Source organism: Phyllostomus discolor, chromosome 2 (assembly GCF_004126475.2).
Source record: "Phyllostomus discolor isolate MPI-MPIP mPhyDis1 chromosome 2, mPhyDis1.pri.v3, whole genome shotgun sequence".
In the NCBI taxonomy this organism is placed as follows: Eukaryota; Metazoa; Chordata; class Mammalia; order Chiroptera; family Phyllostomidae; genus Phyllostomus; species Phyllostomus discolor.
The window spans coordinates 154,246,666-154,265,373 of NC_040904.2; the positions used below are offsets into that span (position 1 = coordinate 154,246,666).

The window sequence follows — 18,708 nt, forward strand, 5'->3', positions numbered from 1 at the left end:
ATAAAATACTGGACTGGAATTGATTTCCTAACCATTAAGGTATGAGGTAAGACTCCCAACAGGATTACTACCTTGCTGATTTTTTCTATATCTGCAAAACAGAGGCTGTGTATTCCCCATGCTTTTGACTTTCCTGTCACTTATTTGGAATCTCATCATATCAATTATTTCTTGAGTTATTTCTAAATAAATAAGTTATTAGTTGGAACTTACAGGTACTTTTATTAAACAATTTCCACTGTGAGGATTAAAAAAAAAACAAAACCAGAATCTGTCATATCATTGAACAGGTAAGTGGCTGCCTCCAAGAAGCAAATTCTAAAGATTATAGCAGTTTCTATGTGAAGTATTATGGATTATAAAGCAGAAACTTTAGACTGTGCTATTCTCTGGATGCATGTACTGCTGTAATTATATAGACAAAAAAGTTTCTCAAATATCAAATGGACAAAAAACTTTCTTAAATACCATGCGGATGAACAGGGCTGTAGAAGAGAAGGTATGTAACATCTTTGTAGAGATTTTTTTATAGTAAGATTAGAAATTTAAAATAGCAGATATTTTTTATCTCTACTGCCAAACGAGGCAAAGAACACTGGCAAATATGACTTACACGTCTAATAAAGAGTACTGTCTGTATGTGTGTCATTAGTTCGACCTGAGCACTGGTCTGCCATGGAAATTCACAGTGAATACAAAGATCTACAAAAGTTTTATAAATCATTGTATATCTGTGCCTTTTGGCCAATCCTTTGCTTGGAATATAACAAAAGAAAAATATTAACATTTCTACAGATAGAGAATGAGGGAAAAAAAGACCTCTTTCAATTATAGACATAGCATAAAACTGATTTATTGGCCAAATATTCCAAATAAAAATGACATATACTCCTGATCATAACACTTACATAACTGGATCAAACATATTTCGAATCTTGAGACACGGTGTCAGACTGTTTGGTGGTGAATTTCTTCTATCTAAATGAAATGCTACAAAAAACAAATTAGTTTTACTATTTGCCCTTATTCCATTTTATTGAAAAGGTATTCACTCATTCAGTTCATTCAAAAATATCCACTGTGTGCTCTTACTATGAGGCAGACAGAACCCTGGATGTTAAGGTGAATAAGAGAGTTGTTGCTCTCATACATGCATTGCTCTACAGTTTAGAGGGGGAGATGTGAAACAGTGTCACCAAAGAAATCATAATTGTGGTAAATTCTAAAAAAGAACAGTACAGAAAGCTGTCTAAGTAACTTAAGCTTAAGTCTGAAAGTATCAGATAATACTTCATCAAGGCAGTGAAATTTATGCTGGGACCTAAAGAATGAATAAAAATAGGCAGAATGAAGAGAGGTGTAAAGGACATTGCAAGGAAAGGTGATATAGCTTATATACCACCCATGAAGCAAGTAGAAGCTTGGTCTATTCAAGTCACTAAAAGCCATTGTGGTCAGAATAAGGACAACAGAAAGGTAAACCTGAAGAGAGAGATGTCAGATTGTTCAGGACCATGCAGGCCACATTAAAGTATTTACACATTACCATAAGGGCAACAGAAAGCCACTCAAACATTTTCAGGAGAGGAATGAATAATATGATGAAATCTGTCTTTTAAAGTTACTAATTTTAAAAAGTCTGCCATGTGGAGAATCACTTAGGTATAAGCAAAAGTGAACACAAGGAGACCAGTTAGCAGGTTATTAGAATTGTCTAAAAGGGAAATGATAATAATTTGGATAAGACAGGCCAACCTTGCATGTGGAAATTAGTGGATAGCATTGGAACATATTTTGGAATACATCTGATGTGATTCATTTAAAGAACTGCAAATGGAGGGGGCTGAAAGAGAGGTTATGGGTGACTCCCAGATTTATGGCAGAACCAACTAAGGAGAGGTATCATTAACCAGACAGGAGGAACACTACAGGAAAGGTCAGTTTGCAGAGAAAAGATACTGAGTTCACACACATGTTGAATTTGTGGTGCCCCTCCCCTAGTTGAGAAAGTTAAGTATATTGCTGGGTTTAAGAATCTGAAAACTGGAACAGAAGAATAAGCTCAAGATGTAAATTTGGGAGTTATCAACATATATATATATACAGTAAATGAAGCCACAGCATGAGATCATCTAGGGAGACAGGAAGAATGAGAAAAGAAGATAATCTTGAGACGCTTAATACCTAGAGGTCCAAGAAAAGAAGGCTGAAGAAATGATTCGAGGTACAAGGAAACCAGAAAAAAGTGGCAGCCCCAAAACCAAAAGGAAGTTTCTAGGCAGGCTAAATCATTAACAGTTCTAAGTAAAATAAGGACAGAAGAAAAAAAAAATCCACCAGATTTACCAATGTGGAAGTTTGAGAGCTGTTTCTTTAGAATGATGGAGATGGAAAACAGATTGGAGTCAGCTGAAGAATAACTGATAGGTGAAAAAGTAAAGTTTGTGAGTAAACTATATAATGCTATTTGGCTATAAATAGCTGAGATACAGTTAATAGCTACAGGAAAATGTAGAGCTCAACACCGCCATTTTAAAGATGAGAGAGACTACAGCCTGTTTAAGAGCTGATGAAAAGATCCATCAGTGCCCTGGCCTAGTGGCTTAGTTGGTTGGGGCAACATCCAGAAAACCAAGGCTGTGAGTCGATCCCAGTCAGGGCACATACCTGGGTTACAGGTTCAATTCCTAGTCAGGGTGCATATGGGAGGCAACCAATCTATGTTTCTCTTTCTCTCTCTCCCTCTCTAATCAATAAATGTATCCTCAGGTGAGGATTAAATTTAAAAAAAAAAAAGAGATCCAATGAAAGCAGGAATACAAAACAGTAAGGGAAGAGTAAGGGAAAACAGTACAGGGTCCAGCACAAATTAATGCCCCCTTTTTATTACAAAATCATAAGCATGTAGTTCTGTGACATAACAATATCACATTCAAGTACACCATATCACATTTTAGGTGAAATGTTCAAATTAAAACTTTGTAAGTTATTACACCCATATTATTACCCTACCAACCACACTCTAGCAGGCATTACTTCTGCCAGACCCTGCACTTGAGAAGACAAGGTAACGACTAGGGTCTCTGTTAAATGACACAGCTCCTCAATTCCAATATAAAGTGAGGATGAGTACAGATTCTGGTAATTTTATGGATTTGGTGATGGAAATCTGAGGTAGGTACAATCTCACAGCTTCTACTTGAGTCGTTGACTTAGAATCAAGAAAGAAAAAAAGGGCAAAGGTTTGGAAAGGAGAAGAAATCTAAAATTGTTATTGAATAGAGGAGGAAGGTGAAGTGACTAGTAAAATATGGTAAGAACATTCAAGTCTGGTAGTGCTGAGCACCTAATTGAAGTTAACTGTTTAGGAAGATACTAGTTAGTCAAGTTGTATGATTTTTCTCCTGCTGTGCTCAGTCACTTGCACATAGACAAGCAGAAACAAAAAGTTTCACTCTTAGTTGGAATTTAGCAGCGTAAGAAGAAGGAGGGGTGATGACCTAAGGATACTAGCTAGAGAGTGACAGAAAGATGAATCATGGAAGCTAAAATGGACAGAAAAAGAAGATAGGAAGAAGGATGAATAACTGGAGAAAGTAGGGACATTAAAGAAATGAGATTCTGAGGAGTTTAAAAAACTCCAAATATATAAAGCAGAAGAGTTGAAAGGATGAGTTTATGGTTAAAGACCAGGGTGTATCAATTAAAGATTTCAGAAGTATCTAGTGATAAGAAATATCTGGGGTGTGATGTCTTCGGCAATGCCTGACATGGGGAGGAGGAAATGTCATTGGATACGAAAAATCTTTGCCAAACCACAGATCAAGAAAGTCTGTGAACCTCTAGTACCTTTCAGACTTTTCTAACAGTGTATAGGTTCTGTTCTTAGGTGACCTTTTAGTTGCAGGCAATCTGACTTCCTTGAAATTTTGGTATTGGCCTGAGAAAGCAGTGAATGAGTCAGAGGAGAAAAACTCATACCACCTTACGCTAGCTTCGACCCAAGTTTCCATAAAATAACAGAGCTACGAGTAGCTATTCCTCCTCATTTCTAGTCAGAAAGTAGTTCTAAAGATCAAACTGATTTTAGATGCTTTGGCCCCCTAACCAAATTGTAATCACCTCCTGGGCCAAACAGGGATACTGTAGTTACTGAATGATACATCTCAAATATCTCAGAAACCACCTCGGGATCCTTCCAATGCTGTTTGTTCCAAACACATCTGTCAGAGCATAAATAGTTCTCTGGCTGTGGTACTGTTTGATTTTTAACTGGTGCTCTAAAATACCTTTAGAGATACTAATGTTATATAATCATCTAATTTATATATAACTGTCTTTTAGAAACTAAACTAATTCAATAGCATCAATTATTTAGCAGTTACTAGGGAAAATACTATTAAATGATGACAGCTTGTAATGGTAGTGAATTCGTAAGACTACTGTAATTACCAACCCTCCAACCATATACCTTTTAATTAAATAATGGCATTTATAGGGGGAGAAACATTAAGCTTATTCCTAAGTTAAACTATCTTTTTACATCAACTACCGAAACTCTCAGTATACAACCATATATATACAGCATAACATTTCTGTTCAGTTATATTTAAACAAAAGCTACATTCATTTTATGTGTTAATTTTTTTAAAAGCTAGCTCAGAGTCAGCTATATTTAGATAGACTATACACTTAGTGGCATAAAACATAATGCTCAAATGAAATTCTCTATATTAGAGCTATATGTTCTTAAAATGGGGCAAAAGATGTACAGCTATCATTAAGGAATATTAGCTTCCTGTAACAATTCCTATTATGATAAACTCTTAAAAGATTTCCAATCTCTCTTGCTGCAAAGTCTATAGATTGTTTTACCATCATAACCATCTGAAAACTGAATGGATATACTTCAAACAAATAGCTACTAAGTTCTACCTAAGGATATCCTGCCGCCAGGAACTAACAGGTATCAGTAACAGGTATCTTGTTTTACTCTCAATTCCTTTCTAGGTTCCAAACCCCTGTAACTGTTTATCAAAGACTGTTAAGTAAAAGGAGGTTAAATGTACAATTCTTTACATAGCCCATTTAGAAATATTCTAATTAAGATAGCTCAGTACTCGGCATTTAGTTTATGAACATTTAATACACTGGAACTGGAACCCTGATAAAACACTAACATAAAAAGTAGTATGACGCTTTTAAAATTTTCTATCAATTTATGTTAATATTACCACTACTATAACCGATAAACTTGTATTATATCACTCTTGTATAGTCCTGGCTACAGAAAATGACAAAGTAAAAATAACAGTCTGTGGTTTTAAATCCTAGAGTTTATAGAACATCCAATTTAACACACTTAATAAATCATACCGCTAATATATAAGAATAAGATGGATTATTATTTGGTCAAGAAATTATCTTCAGATTAGTCTCAAAAAGTCTCACATTTTAAAAAATAAGACAAACTATAATGATTAAAAATTTCCTAAGAACAAAATATGGCCTTTTCTAGAACTTCAAATGCATACATGAGTACCAACTGCTGGCTCTATGAAGAGATCAGGCTAAGACTCCATACCACTTATAACCAGGCATCAAGGCAATCAGATATGAAGTGGCTTTGAATTCTCCATTCCCAATGTCAAAAGGCCCTTTACATGCACCCTTTAAAGCAAATAGTATACTGTTTAGTGTACTCTTTGGCAATATCAAAGTTTCATATTTATGCCATAATTATGTAAGCTTATTATTCAAGCTGTTTGAAAGTGGAAATTAGAAAAAAGGGAGAGACTGAGTTTTTTTTAATAATTTCAAAATAATTAACTAACCTTTTCCATACATGCTATGCTTAGCAAATAATGATAAGTATGTTTTTATCTGACAAGAAGAATAAAAGAAACTCAACTCACTACTAGTCCTAAAATACAAATTAAACTAACCATGAGATTTTACCTTTCTACTAGCCATTAGGATACCAAAAATTCAAGTGAGGTAACAGTTATCACTAGCAGAAATTTGGTTACATAAGAAACCAATAACTAACCCCTCCTATATACTTACATATACATGTTTTTTGCAACGATGCAAACATTAAAAAAACATTATATGCAAAGATTTCCACAAAAACTATTTGGCACAGGGGATATACAGGTAGAAGAGAAAAGAGGGAGGCAAGCAAAATTGGAAAAAAGGGCAGTTAAAAACTTGTGATTTTATATGTTTCACATTGCTGTACACACACACACACACACACACACAAGTTCTATCCAGAAAAAGTCCAGCCACTGTTAATGTAACGAGAACGGTTTGCATGACACTGATACAACCTGGCAGCCAAGGAGAGTGGGCTAGAATGTACATATATGAACAATGATGACTTCACTGTACAAGTCATGGGGGCAGTAGATGCCCATTGAGTGAGTATGTGTATTGACTGTGTGGCCATCACATTCAAAATGACTGAGCAAGTACAGCACCGAATCTGCATCAAATTTTGCATTAAGCTTCAACATTCCTCTCTGGAAACTATCCAGACAATTCAGAAGGCCAAAGCTATGGGAAACTGGTGATTGGCAGCTTCATCACAACAATGTACCCGTTCATGCATCTTGTGCAGAGTTTTTGGTGGAACATCAATCTACCCAGGTGATTCAGCCCCATTATAGCCCAGATTTGGCACCCCGTGAGACTTCTGGTTTTTCCCAAAACTGAAATTACCTTTGAAAGGGAAACTACTTCAGAATATTGGTAAGATTCAGGAAAATATGACGGTGCAGCTGATTGCAACTGGGAGAACTGTGTGAGGTCCCAAGGTGCCTACTTTGAAAGGGACTGAGGTGTCATTGTCCTATGTACAATGTCTCTTGTATCTCCTTTAATAAATGACTCTATTTTTCATATTACATGGCTGGACACCTTCTGGACAGACTATACATGTATAAAACATAAGTTATATGTCTTATTTGCATAGAAAAGTAGGGGGAAGAGTACAAGTAAATCTATAATAACTAAATTATTCTATTAAGTGAAAAGGGAAAAAATCAAAATAAGGTATATAGTATTCTATTATAATAAAGACAAATCATTTAAATTTTTATTAGCCAGGAGAAAGTAGGATATTAAAAAACCTAACACTAATTCCTTCTATGGAATGAAACTGGAAGGGGAACTTTACTTTTGTATCTTGTTCAACTGAACTATTTTAAACAATATTAAGACTTTTGTAATTGAAAAATAACATAAAATTTACACTTGCACTTTTTGTTGTTTAACAATACATACCTTGACCTTGCCATACTTTAGAAGGCATTACTAATATTTTGTCACAGGATGCAGAAGGCTGGATCCACCGCCAAACTAGAAAATCTGCACCACCTATTCTTCGTGTTTCTGTGCGAACTCTAGACTCGTTAGCAGCAAGGAAGTCAACAGCTCTATCCCAGACTTTCTTCATTTTTCTCCTATTATGCGAACAAAATGACTATCATCTTGGCTTGTCATCTTTTTCAAATATTAGTAATATAAGGTATTGATTACTGTTAACTCTAGATGTTTTTTTCACTGCTTATGGAGTTTTTCAAAAAAGATTTAGATGCCAGAACCTCACCTCACATTTCCTGAATTTCAATCTCTAGAGGTGGAGCACAGCATCAATAACCCCCCACCAAATTTCCACTGGTTACCCCGATGTATTACTAGGGTTAAAAACGCTGCTTTAGCATATGGCATCATCTTTTATTTTCAAAAAGTTATTTTTTCTGCTACTTAAAAAGCTTTGTTAACAAAATATTTGGAAACATTACTAATGAAACATCACTGGTTACTGTCTTTTTAATCAAGATGAAAGTAAAGGAAGATAGAAATTGACAACAAGAATCAAATCTATTAGAGTGAGAATGATTTAGAAAATTAGCTGTCCATTTTGCAACTCAAAATCAGGAAGGTAACAGAAAAGAATTCAGAAAGAGTTTCAAGTACAAAAATAAAGCCTGTAGAGCAAAACAGATCTAGCTGAGAAGGGTCATAACTCTCAATGTAATTTTCACAACTACAGAAAACATGAATATTCTTATTTACTTCACTTCATAATGCTTTGAACACACCTGTCATGAGGCTGTATTAACGAATCTCGTACATGTGGAATAGGTATGAAAGGTTGTAAATCTTTGTTTTCCTGGCAAGCTTCATTGTGACTTCGTAAAACATCTGTAAATAAATAAAACATATTTACAAATGAATCACTGGTTATCATGTTATAGTTTATTATGTAATGACATTCTAGAAATTGTTTAGATTTTTAAAAATACTATACCTATAATCTTTACCACTATATCATACATCTGCCTTGTTTCCTCTTCCTCTTTTGTCCAGCGATATTTCATGTAACGCAGAACGACACAAACCATCACTACCCCTGCAATATTCATATATTTTGAATTTTAAAAATTGTGGTCAGTAGCATTCAATAACATTTATTGCAAAAAGAAAAAGAAAACTTATGACAGTTTCTACAGTGATTATTTTAACTGCCATGATGGGATAATGGACTGAGCCTTTAATGGTGGGTTCAATCTGCTACATAATTAAAACTACATAGAAAAAATTATATTAAATATAGTCCAGTTTATCTTAATCTCACTTCTTACATTAGGTTGACAACTGAACTTTTTTTTTCAATTTTTAAGTTTTTTAAAATTTTGTTATGTGTCAATTATGACAACTCAACATTTAAATTCTATTAATTTCTGAAAACAAAATAACATAACTATGTTTCACACACTTTTCCTTTACAGCTTTAAATTACTAGAAAAGTGAATCTAATGAGAATAAACATACCACACCTTATTTTTTAGGTAAAATATATTTTTAAGAGATTTTCTTTTTTTTTTTTTTAAGATTTTATTTATTTTTAGAGAGGGAAGGGAGGGAGAAAGAGAGAGAGAGAGAGAGAGAGAGAGAGAGAGAGAGAGGGAGAGAGAGAGAGAGAAACATCAATGTGCGGTTGCTGGGGGTCATGGCCTGCAACCCAGGCATGTACCCTGGCTGGGAATCGAACCTGGGACACTTTGGTTCCCAGCCCGCGCTCAATCCACTGAGCTACGCCAGCCGGGGGCAGGTAAAATATTTTTAAAGGCATTGAACAACAACAACAAAAATATAACTCCTAAACTCTTATTAACAATCAAAATAGTAACAAAATCTAGGAATCTTTAAATTTTTGTTATTGTTGTTCTAGGAATGTTAATGAAAATTTTCATTCAGGTACATGATATATTCAAAATTAAGAATAATTTTAATAAACTTAATTCATAATGTTTTATTTAAAATTAAACTTAATTTTTATATTTTCCTAATCTGTTTTCTAAAGTAGATTTCCATCTATGCACTATACCTTTTTCTTTGACATTTGTACAACAAAGTTTAATTCCAGCTTCCCCTAATAACCACTGTTTTCTAAACAGATGCTGACATTATTTTTAAAAAGCTCAATTTTATTATACCTTAGCAAAGACGTTTGGATGTGATTTATAATGGCAACTATCACAGAAATAAATTCTCAAACCTGGCATTTGGTGAAACACAAACACAAAAATTCTACAATACAAGGTATCTCTTTCTCATCCTAACAACTTACCTAAACATAACAACAATAACCTGTGAGTGACAGTAACAAAAGCACGTCGAAAACGACACCAAAAAGACATCTGTGGTCTTGTAGATTGCAAAAACTGCACATCAGTTATATTTGTCAACTGTTCCTCCGGGCTATAACCAACACACCTATTTAAAAATAATTAAGGGAAAGTTTAGAGGCAAAATCACTTTTTACACTACAAAATGATCAAAGTGGAAATCAAATCTTTTACCTTATTCCAACATCTTTTCCATTTTCAAAAATCCACTGTAATGAGATGTTAAATATATCTTCATATTCAGGACCTAAATCCTAATAAGAAAAATAGAGATCATAATAATTAATAATTCCCATTCAGTTGACTCTGTGTAAACTGTCCTATAATATAATCTTCATAACACTTAAAACTATATAGCATAACAAAAATATATTATCATTACAGAAAGTAAAGAAAAAAATGACCATTTCCCTACCACCCTAAGTAACCACTGTTAATATTTCGCTATGTTCCATTTTTGTTTTTTTTTTATATTTATAGATTTGGGATTTTATTTTTTAAGTAACTTCCTTTTTTAAAAGTATCATCAAAAGAGTGAATTAGCCACTTTAAAAAAATGGAACACTGTCTTTAGATGAACAAATGACACAGTATTCAGACTTGGCTGTTTTCACAGATATTTTCTCAACAAGTGAATAAAGCCTGACAACTCAAGAAAAACAATTGACTGTATAGCACTAATGATAAAATTCAAGCTTTCAAGCAATTAAGTACAGTTCTGAAACACTTGTATCCATAACCATGAGCTTGGCAGCTCCACAATATTCAAAACCCCTTACAATGAGACTGGTGTGATATTAATGGTTGACTTTTGGGTATGGCATAATAAAATGTGTCAACATCTGGAAGATCTATATAACCAGTAAACCAGTATTTTCTAAATGATGAACGAATGAATTATAAAATTTTGCACAGGTAAAAGATCCATTCTAGTACAAAATATACCAACAGACTTTAAAGACTAAGTATGAAAAAGTTCAGATATAGTTTCAAACTCCACAATGAAACTAATCATTAAGAAACTATTAGTGGTAATGTGGTATCACAGAATATCTACAATTATCTGAAAAGAGTATTAAAATACATTTTAATGTATTTATATACAGCAAGTTCCTATGTCATTTCATCAACTTTATAATGAAATAATATTGTTCAAGGACTTGCTATACTAGATAAAGTGTAATTATTATGAAACTTCTCCCTTACTTAATTTCTAAGAACAATTACTCTTCTCTAAAAACACAATTTTATTAACAGTGATTAGCATTCTAAGCTAGGACATAAAAGTCTATCCAGCCCTATAATTTGGCACATTTGTAGCTATCTTCTTTCCTATTTTTTCCCCCACAAATCTTAAGCACATTCATTGTTTTAAAGATTAAATAGGTTTTGAAAGTGACCTAGGAAATGAACCACCTGTTCATTACATTGTTCTACTGGAAAGGTATCACACAAAGTTCCCACCATTTACCTTAAAAGCCAATCTATATCAGTAAATCTCTGAGTCTGCCCTGATCGTCCTGGAGTTCTCTTTTCGAAAATAAAATTGGAAGGTACTGGCGGGGAGAGGAAGGAGGAGGGAAAACAAAAACCCAATCTTTATCTTTTCATCAATATAATACTATGTATTTCCTAAATGTTCCACCAGAGGGACCTCTTAACTTTTCATAGAGCAAAAGAAGCTTCAAAATCTCAAAAATCAAGATGCAATGCTAAAGAAATTAGGCAGTTAGAAAAAGAGGAGAGTTCTGGCTAAGGGGGGGGTGTAGGTAGAAACCCCTCACTTCCTCACACAACCAAAAGGAGGATAACAACCAATCTAAAATCAGTAAACAACTAGAAGTACCAGAAAATCAAACTGCATGGAACTCCGACAACCAAGAAACCAAAGAAAAAGTCAACCAGAACAACCACACCACAGGTGTGCCGAGACAAAGAAATATGGACCAAATAAAAGAACAGAGCAAAACTTCAGAAAGAGAACTAAGCGAGGAGGAGACAGCCAACCTATCTGATGGAAAATTTAAAGCCTTGGTCATCAAAATGCTCACAGAACTGATTGAGCATGGTAGATAATGAAAAAACAAATGAAAGATATCCAAAATGAAATAAAGCAAAATATTCAGGGAACCAACAGTGACAGGAAGAAAACAGGACTCAAAGTAATGATTTGGAACAAAAGGAAGAAATAAACATCCAACTGGAACAGAATGAAGAAACAATTGAAAAAAGTAAAGAGACTTAGAAACCTCTGGGACAACCTGAAACATTCCAATATCCAAATTATAGGGGTGCCAGAAGGAGAAGAACAAAAGCAAGAAATTGAAAACTTATTTGAACAAATAATGAAGGAAAACTTCTCTAATTTTCTTCCCTGTTGCAAAGGAAACAGACTTCTAGGAAGTCCAGGAAACCCAGTGTCCCAAAGAAGTTGGACCCAAAGAGGAACACACCAAGCCACATCATCATTAAGTTACCCAAGATTAAAGATAAAGAGAATCCTAAAAGCAGCAAGAGAAAAGGAGACAGTTACTTTCAAAGGAGTTCCCATAAACCTATCGGCTGATTTCTCAAAAGAAACCTTGCAGGCAAGAAGGGGCTGGAAAGAAGTATTCAAAGCCATGAAAGGCAAGGCCCTACATCCAAAATTACTCTCCCCAGCAAAGCTATCATTTAGAATGGAAGGACAGATAAAGTGTTTCCCAGATAAGGCCAAGTTAAAGGAGTTCACCATCACTAAGCCATTATTATATGAAATGTTAAAGGGACTTACCTAAGAAAAAGATAAAAAATATGAACAGAAAAATGACAACAAACTCACAACTATCAACAAAGAAAAAAAAAACCACCTAAAAGAAAAACAAAAACTAACCAAACAACTAGAACAAAAACAGAACAGAGCAATGGACATTTTCAGTGGGGAGGGGAAGGGAGGAATGGCAGGGGGAAGGTACAGGGAAGAAGCATAATTGCTAGGTATAAAATAGACGGGGAGAGATCAAAAATAGTATAGGAAACAGAGAACAAAAAAGAACTTATATGTACCATCCATGAACATGAACTAAGCGGGGGGAATGCTGGAGGACTGGGGTGTGCCGGATGGAGGGAGGGTAAAGGGGGAAAATAGGTAAAACTGCAATAGCATAATCAATAAAATATACTTAAAAATTATACTTAAATTATTTAATTAATTGTTACATTTATTTAAATTCCTCTGAGGAAGAAAGTGAGAAAAATAAAAACAATGTATAGAACAAATTCAAGAAAATAAAATTTTACTGAGGTTTACTTAATCACTCATTTTACTCCATTAAACATTTACTAATACTGTGCTTATAATGCACCATAAGTTGGGAGAAAATCAGCTTATAGTTGTAGGAGTTCTACACATTCTTTGGTTTATTTACACCTGAATGAATACAATAATTGTGTTGCTGGTGAAACCAGGTCAAATACATGCAGCATTTGAAAAACTGAAAATGGTCTACCGCCATACCACTCTTAACATGCCCGATCTTATATGAAAAACTGAAAATGAGATTTCCAAGAAAAAGCTAACATACACATATATGTAAACATAAAAGGCTAATGCCATTTCTGAATAATTTCATTTAACTAAGAAATGAAACTGATCCATCCAAAATGGTTTGCAAATATATACATAAGAAATTCAACTGAATCTGAAGAAATAAATAAACCTAATAAGAAACATAAAATAATTCCAGGGAAAAGATGAAAATCTTTTAAGAATGAGTTCCTTAGTATGAATTCGTTCTTAAAATTCAATACAAGCAATTCTAACTCAATTCATGCATGGGTGCTTTCAGTAATTCCTTTGCTGCCTATCTCGAGTAGAAGTAATCTCTAGTTCCCTCCTGCTGCCTGGCTTAGACTCTGACTTGTTTCATCCCTGGTTCTGGGTCCTCTCTTCTTTACTGCATTCTATTGCTGACTCATAGCTGCAATCTAATGATTGGGAGAGAGGAAAGAGAAGAGGTTAGTCATCCTTCCACATTAACCCTTTCATCTTCTTCAGCTCCAACTTAACTACTGGATCAAGCCCTAGCCTGTCCCCAAACCCTAGGTCCCATTCCTTTAGTCCTTCAAATATAGTACTCAGTAGATTTTAGGAGTTACTGAAATGTTTTATTAATCTCATTGCAGGAATTTACTACTAACACATATGTGTGCCATTACGAAAAAGGTTTAACTGGAAAAAAAGAAAGAGCAGGAAGGAAGCAATGGGTGGGATAAGTTTTTCCTACTGCTAGAAGTAAAAACACTTCCAAGTATCTCATAAGATACCAGTTGCTTGCTTTGTATTCCCACATGCCATGCCCTCTTCTTGGAATATTTCATTCTATGTCCCCTTTAGCCTACTCAATTTAATCCCTTCTTTGCCCCCAGCCCCAAAATCCATTTTGTAATTCTCCTTCCATACCCTGAAATGGAACCTCATAATCATACTCCTCCTTATTTAAGATCTTTTTGTATACTGACTCTTTAGCTATCCAATTAGCTATTATACTACCAACAAATTTGCCTTTACTGTAGATCAAAACTGAAAATGAAGAATAAGGTTGGGGCAAATTTGGTAGCATCTTATTTAAAACCTCTCCAAGTGACACTGATTTAATTAGTTAGGAAACACACGAAAAAGTATGTATTAGGAAGCTACTATAATCATCAGGCACTGAGCTAAGTACTTTAATACACTCGCTTAAGTCTCCAGCAACTCTGACAGGTATTAATGATTTTTACTTTCACACTGAGAAACAGGTACAGAAAAGTGAAGGGACTTTACCAAGACACACAGCTTCTAATGTGACAGTGCTACAATCTGAATCCACATCTAATCTCTATCATATTATACTGTCTTAACATTTGTTGGCTATCTACATGTAAGTAATTAAATAAAGTAAAATGTTTTGGCAAGCGTATCAAGAGATACTGTCAACAAACCTTGATGGAAGCCCTAGAAGTATACTACATTGTAAATTTTTTAAAAGTGTGGATGACATCAGCAAAACAGAATAGGAAGTCCCAGGCCCTCTTTCCCCCAGGAGACAGTAATTCAACAATATACAGACCAATTCCCTTTGTAATAAATTCAAAAACCAGTTAAGAGACTCCTGCAGCCAAACAGACCCCAAAAGAAACTAGCTGCATAGTATCAGGAGGAAAATCTACAGCATTCATTCACCAGAGCCCCTTCTCTTGGCACAGCATGGTGCAGCCAGAAGAAAATTCCCAACTCCCGGATTCTCCTTGAAGGTGGAAAGAGAAGACTGGACCATATATCTAATTTTCAGACTTTTCAGGGGGCCACCAGAGGGACTGGTTTCAGTCTTGCCTGAATTAGGCATTGACAGGTAAGGGGGCAACAAGTTGGTGGCCACCAAGAACAAAGGCAATTGTCTGAACTAGCACATTTTCACTCACCACTTTCTTTCTCCAGAGCTCAGTATAGAGTGAGTGGAAAAAAACCCCCAAACTCATGGCTCCCCCCTGAGCAGAAAAGAGTTGAAGCATGTATTCCATGTTCCAGTTTCTCAGGGAGCTGCCCAAGAGACTGGTATCTGTAGCATCTGTCTCAGAGTACTGACAAGAGCTGACACAGTCTAGATGGGTGGAGGCTGCTGGGAACAAAAAAGAACTAAGCAGCTTCTTACTCCAGAGGACCTGCAGTACAGCAGTCAGACACCAGAGGGAGCAAGAAATTATAAACTGGGGGCGGGAGAAGACTTGCAAAACCTCTCTAGTTGGAAATTTATACCCACAAGACCATGCAAGCACAGAAAAGATTTCAGATGACCCCAGAATCTCTGAGTTCATTGTTGGAGGTTTCCTCCTGCACAAAGAATGGGATATGTGGCTGTTACCAAATGCATACGGCTGTAACCCAAACTAGCGAGGCACACAAAGGAAACAAGGAAATATGGCTGGACTAAACGAACAAAATAAACGTACAGAAACTGACCCTAAAGAAATTGATTATGAATTGAAAAGAGGATCTAAGAGATATCTGCACCTCTATGTTCACTGTGGTATTATTCACAATAGCCAAGAAGTGGAAACAACATAAATGTCTGTTAATAGATCAATGGGATAAAGAACATGTGGTACCCACACATACACACACAAAATAAAATAGTATTCAGCCTTAAAAAACAAAAATCCTGTCATGTTATAGCATGGATGAACCTTGAGGACATTATGCTAAGTGAAGTTAGCCAGTCACAAAGATAAATACTGCATAATTCCATTTATATGAGGTACATATTGTAGTCAAACTCATAGAGGCACAAAGTGAAATTGTGGTGGCCAGGGATTAGGAGGGGGAAATGAATAGCTGTTGTGCAATGAGGATGGATAGAGATTCCATGAGGCAAGATGAAAAGTTCTAGAGATCTTCAGTAAAATGATGTGCATATAGTTAACAATACTGTACCATGCACTTAAAAATGTTTATAGGGTAGACCTTGTTTTACTTTTTTAACATAATAAGCAAAGGCAAAACTGAAATTCATATAACATGACTTATTTGTAATGAACCATGCTAACTTCTAGGGACCAGCATTTCCACATTTAAGTACTTGCATCCTTATAGATTATATTTATAGAATTGAAGCTCACCAGTATGATTTTCAAAACCCACTTTTGGAAATCAGAATGACACCTGTCCATCTTAACCCTTCCTTTCATCTAGGATTTCTTAGATTACTTACAGTGGTTTATAAAATTCACCTGTAAGTTCTTTTAGTACTGAGATGAAATTACTCTGGGGCAGAAGATTTGAAATAAGTGATGATGGTTAGATGCATACTTGCTTTTTTACATGTTACATACCAATCTCAATTCCTCTCTCAACACTGTTGTTGGTTTCCTTTCCATATTAAAGTGCATTCTCTCAAAGAGAATGTAAGCAAACTAAACAAAAAAATGTTAAGTAATTCTGCTTTTTCTATCTGCTCACATTACACCAAACAGCAGGCCCAAGTTTTAACAGTGCAATTAATCAAATACATAGTACTTTTGATATAAGTTGTAATGATTTATATAAGCTTCAAGAATATAGCTATTAAAATTATAATTTCACTGCTTACTTTTAAATATGCAGCTGCATCTTGGACAGAAAGTGTTCTCTGACTCGCACTGCCACACTCATGATCTCCTGGAAAGATGAGCATATTATTCATTTTCAATCAGTACTGTGTTCAATAGAAGAAAACAAATATTAATTAAAATATTTTACAAATTACAATTATAGTTACATTATTAGTAGTAGAGAAATATGAACATTATATGTATTTTCTAGGGAAAATTCAAGTAATATAAATACACAATTACCTTTACATAAACCACAACCATTAAAATGCATTTCAGTCAATATAAGAGCACGCCTTCCTCTCGTACTCCCGACTAAATTGTTATCCAGGGTATGAGCCATGTCACACTATGCCTATCTATAGATCTTCACACAGAGAAGGCCCTCCATAGACATCATTTTCCAAGGGGGAAAATTCATTGTGCTAACGTATCTATCACTAAAATTAATAATTCAAATGTTCAAATAAGGTTTAAAACATACATGTTCAGAATATAACTAAGCCAATCTTTAGCAAGGGGTGTACATGCCTTAAAAGTTATTATAACACATCAACAGGGAAATTAGATACAAGTTTCTAGCTATGATCTGGTTTATACAGAAAATTACATTTTCCTTTTCTTGTAACTATTTGTAAAAGAATCAAAAACCTTTTCTTTCAGACTATCTGTGGTTATTAGGAATCAATTATGTTCACGTTGGACTTCAAGTTTAAGTTTTTCCTGGCCTGTTTCTTTCAAGTAATTTGTTTTTAAGTTAACATAAAAGTGTAAGAGTTAAAGTAAAGTCCTTGGCAAATATTTCTATCACTAAAGTAACCACATTCCTGTTTCTAGTTTTGTTCAAGTGGCCAGATTTTAGTGGTTGCAGTTGTAAAAAGAAAAGAAATACCTATTAGATAAACAAGTAAGTCTTCAAACTTTAAAATGTATCCTCAGAGATTCAGATGTCATAGATCTACAGCAGAGGTCAACAAACTATAGTGCACAGACCAAATCTGGCCTACCTCTGATTTTTACACATCAAGTTTTACTGGAACACAACCACATTCATTCATGTATGTATCCTCTATGGCTGCTTTCATGCTATAATGGCAGAATCGAGTACTTGCAACAAAGATCATCTAGCCTACAAAGCCTTAAAAAAATGTACTGACTGATCCTTTTACAGAAAAAAGTTTCCCAATCCCTGTTTTGGAGGAAGGAATCTTTATCTTTAAAAGCACTTCAGATTTTGCTGACCTAGCACACTTCATAATACAATGGCAGAGAAGCTTATGGTACAACGTCTGGAATTCCTGGCTAAAGTCTACTTAACTTTTTTCTGGGTGCTATAGGGTATCAAATAAATGTTATCAGCTTGCAGTATATAAATATGACAGTTTATCAGTCAATGCAAAGAAGGCTTTTTCAGTGATATGCACAGAATTATGAGCCTAAAAAACCAATCAGAATTAAGGATCCAAACTGAAAAAAACAAAGATTGGTGAGAGGATGGGGAACTGTCAGGATCATAAATGCTTCCACGCAATCAGATAAGTCCCACATTTATCTACGAGGCTTCTACAAATGATTTGATTTCTACAAAAGGATCTGCTACCAAAAGTTTGAACGACTAAATTTTTCTTTTCTTGTAACTGTTTGTAAGAAGAAAATACAAAGCCTCTTCTTTAGGATTATGTGTAATATGAATAAAAATGTTAACTACACAACCACTTAAGGAAAACCTGCATTTCTATATTTAATCTAGGATTTTAGTTAATTCATTGCTTACCCAATTCAACTGATACTTAAGCTTTCAGAACTTTGTTACTATTAATGTAGAAAAGAAATCTGACTTTGGAATTATAGTATATACATATATATTTCAACTAGTACATGTGGTAACCAGAAAAAAGACCCT

The 18,708-nt window shown here is 34.7% G+C and overlaps 1 protein-coding gene across 1 annotated transcript in view; it reads right to left on the reverse strand.

Moving 5' to 3' along the window:
• The window catches only part of LEMD3 (LEM domain containing 3), a 58,044-nt gene that overhangs the window by 3,372 nt on the left and 35,964 nt on the right, over positions 1–18,708 (reverse strand). Inside the window, exons 4-10 of the mRNA XM_028531685.2 lie at positions 16,805–16,872; positions 9,873–9,952; positions 9,641–9,786; positions 8,318–8,419; positions 8,109–8,211; positions 7,288–7,466; positions 909–990 (exon numbers count right to left, since the gene is read on the reverse strand). Of these exons, the coding sequence (XP_028387486.1) occupies positions 909–990; positions 7,288–7,466; positions 8,109–8,211; positions 8,318–8,419; positions 9,641–9,786; positions 9,873–9,952; positions 16,805–16,872 (760 nt within the window). The remainder of the gene's footprint in view (positions 1–908; positions 991–7,287; positions 7,467–8,108; positions 8,212–8,317; positions 8,420–9,640; positions 9,787–9,872; positions 9,953–16,804; positions 16,873–18,708) is intronic.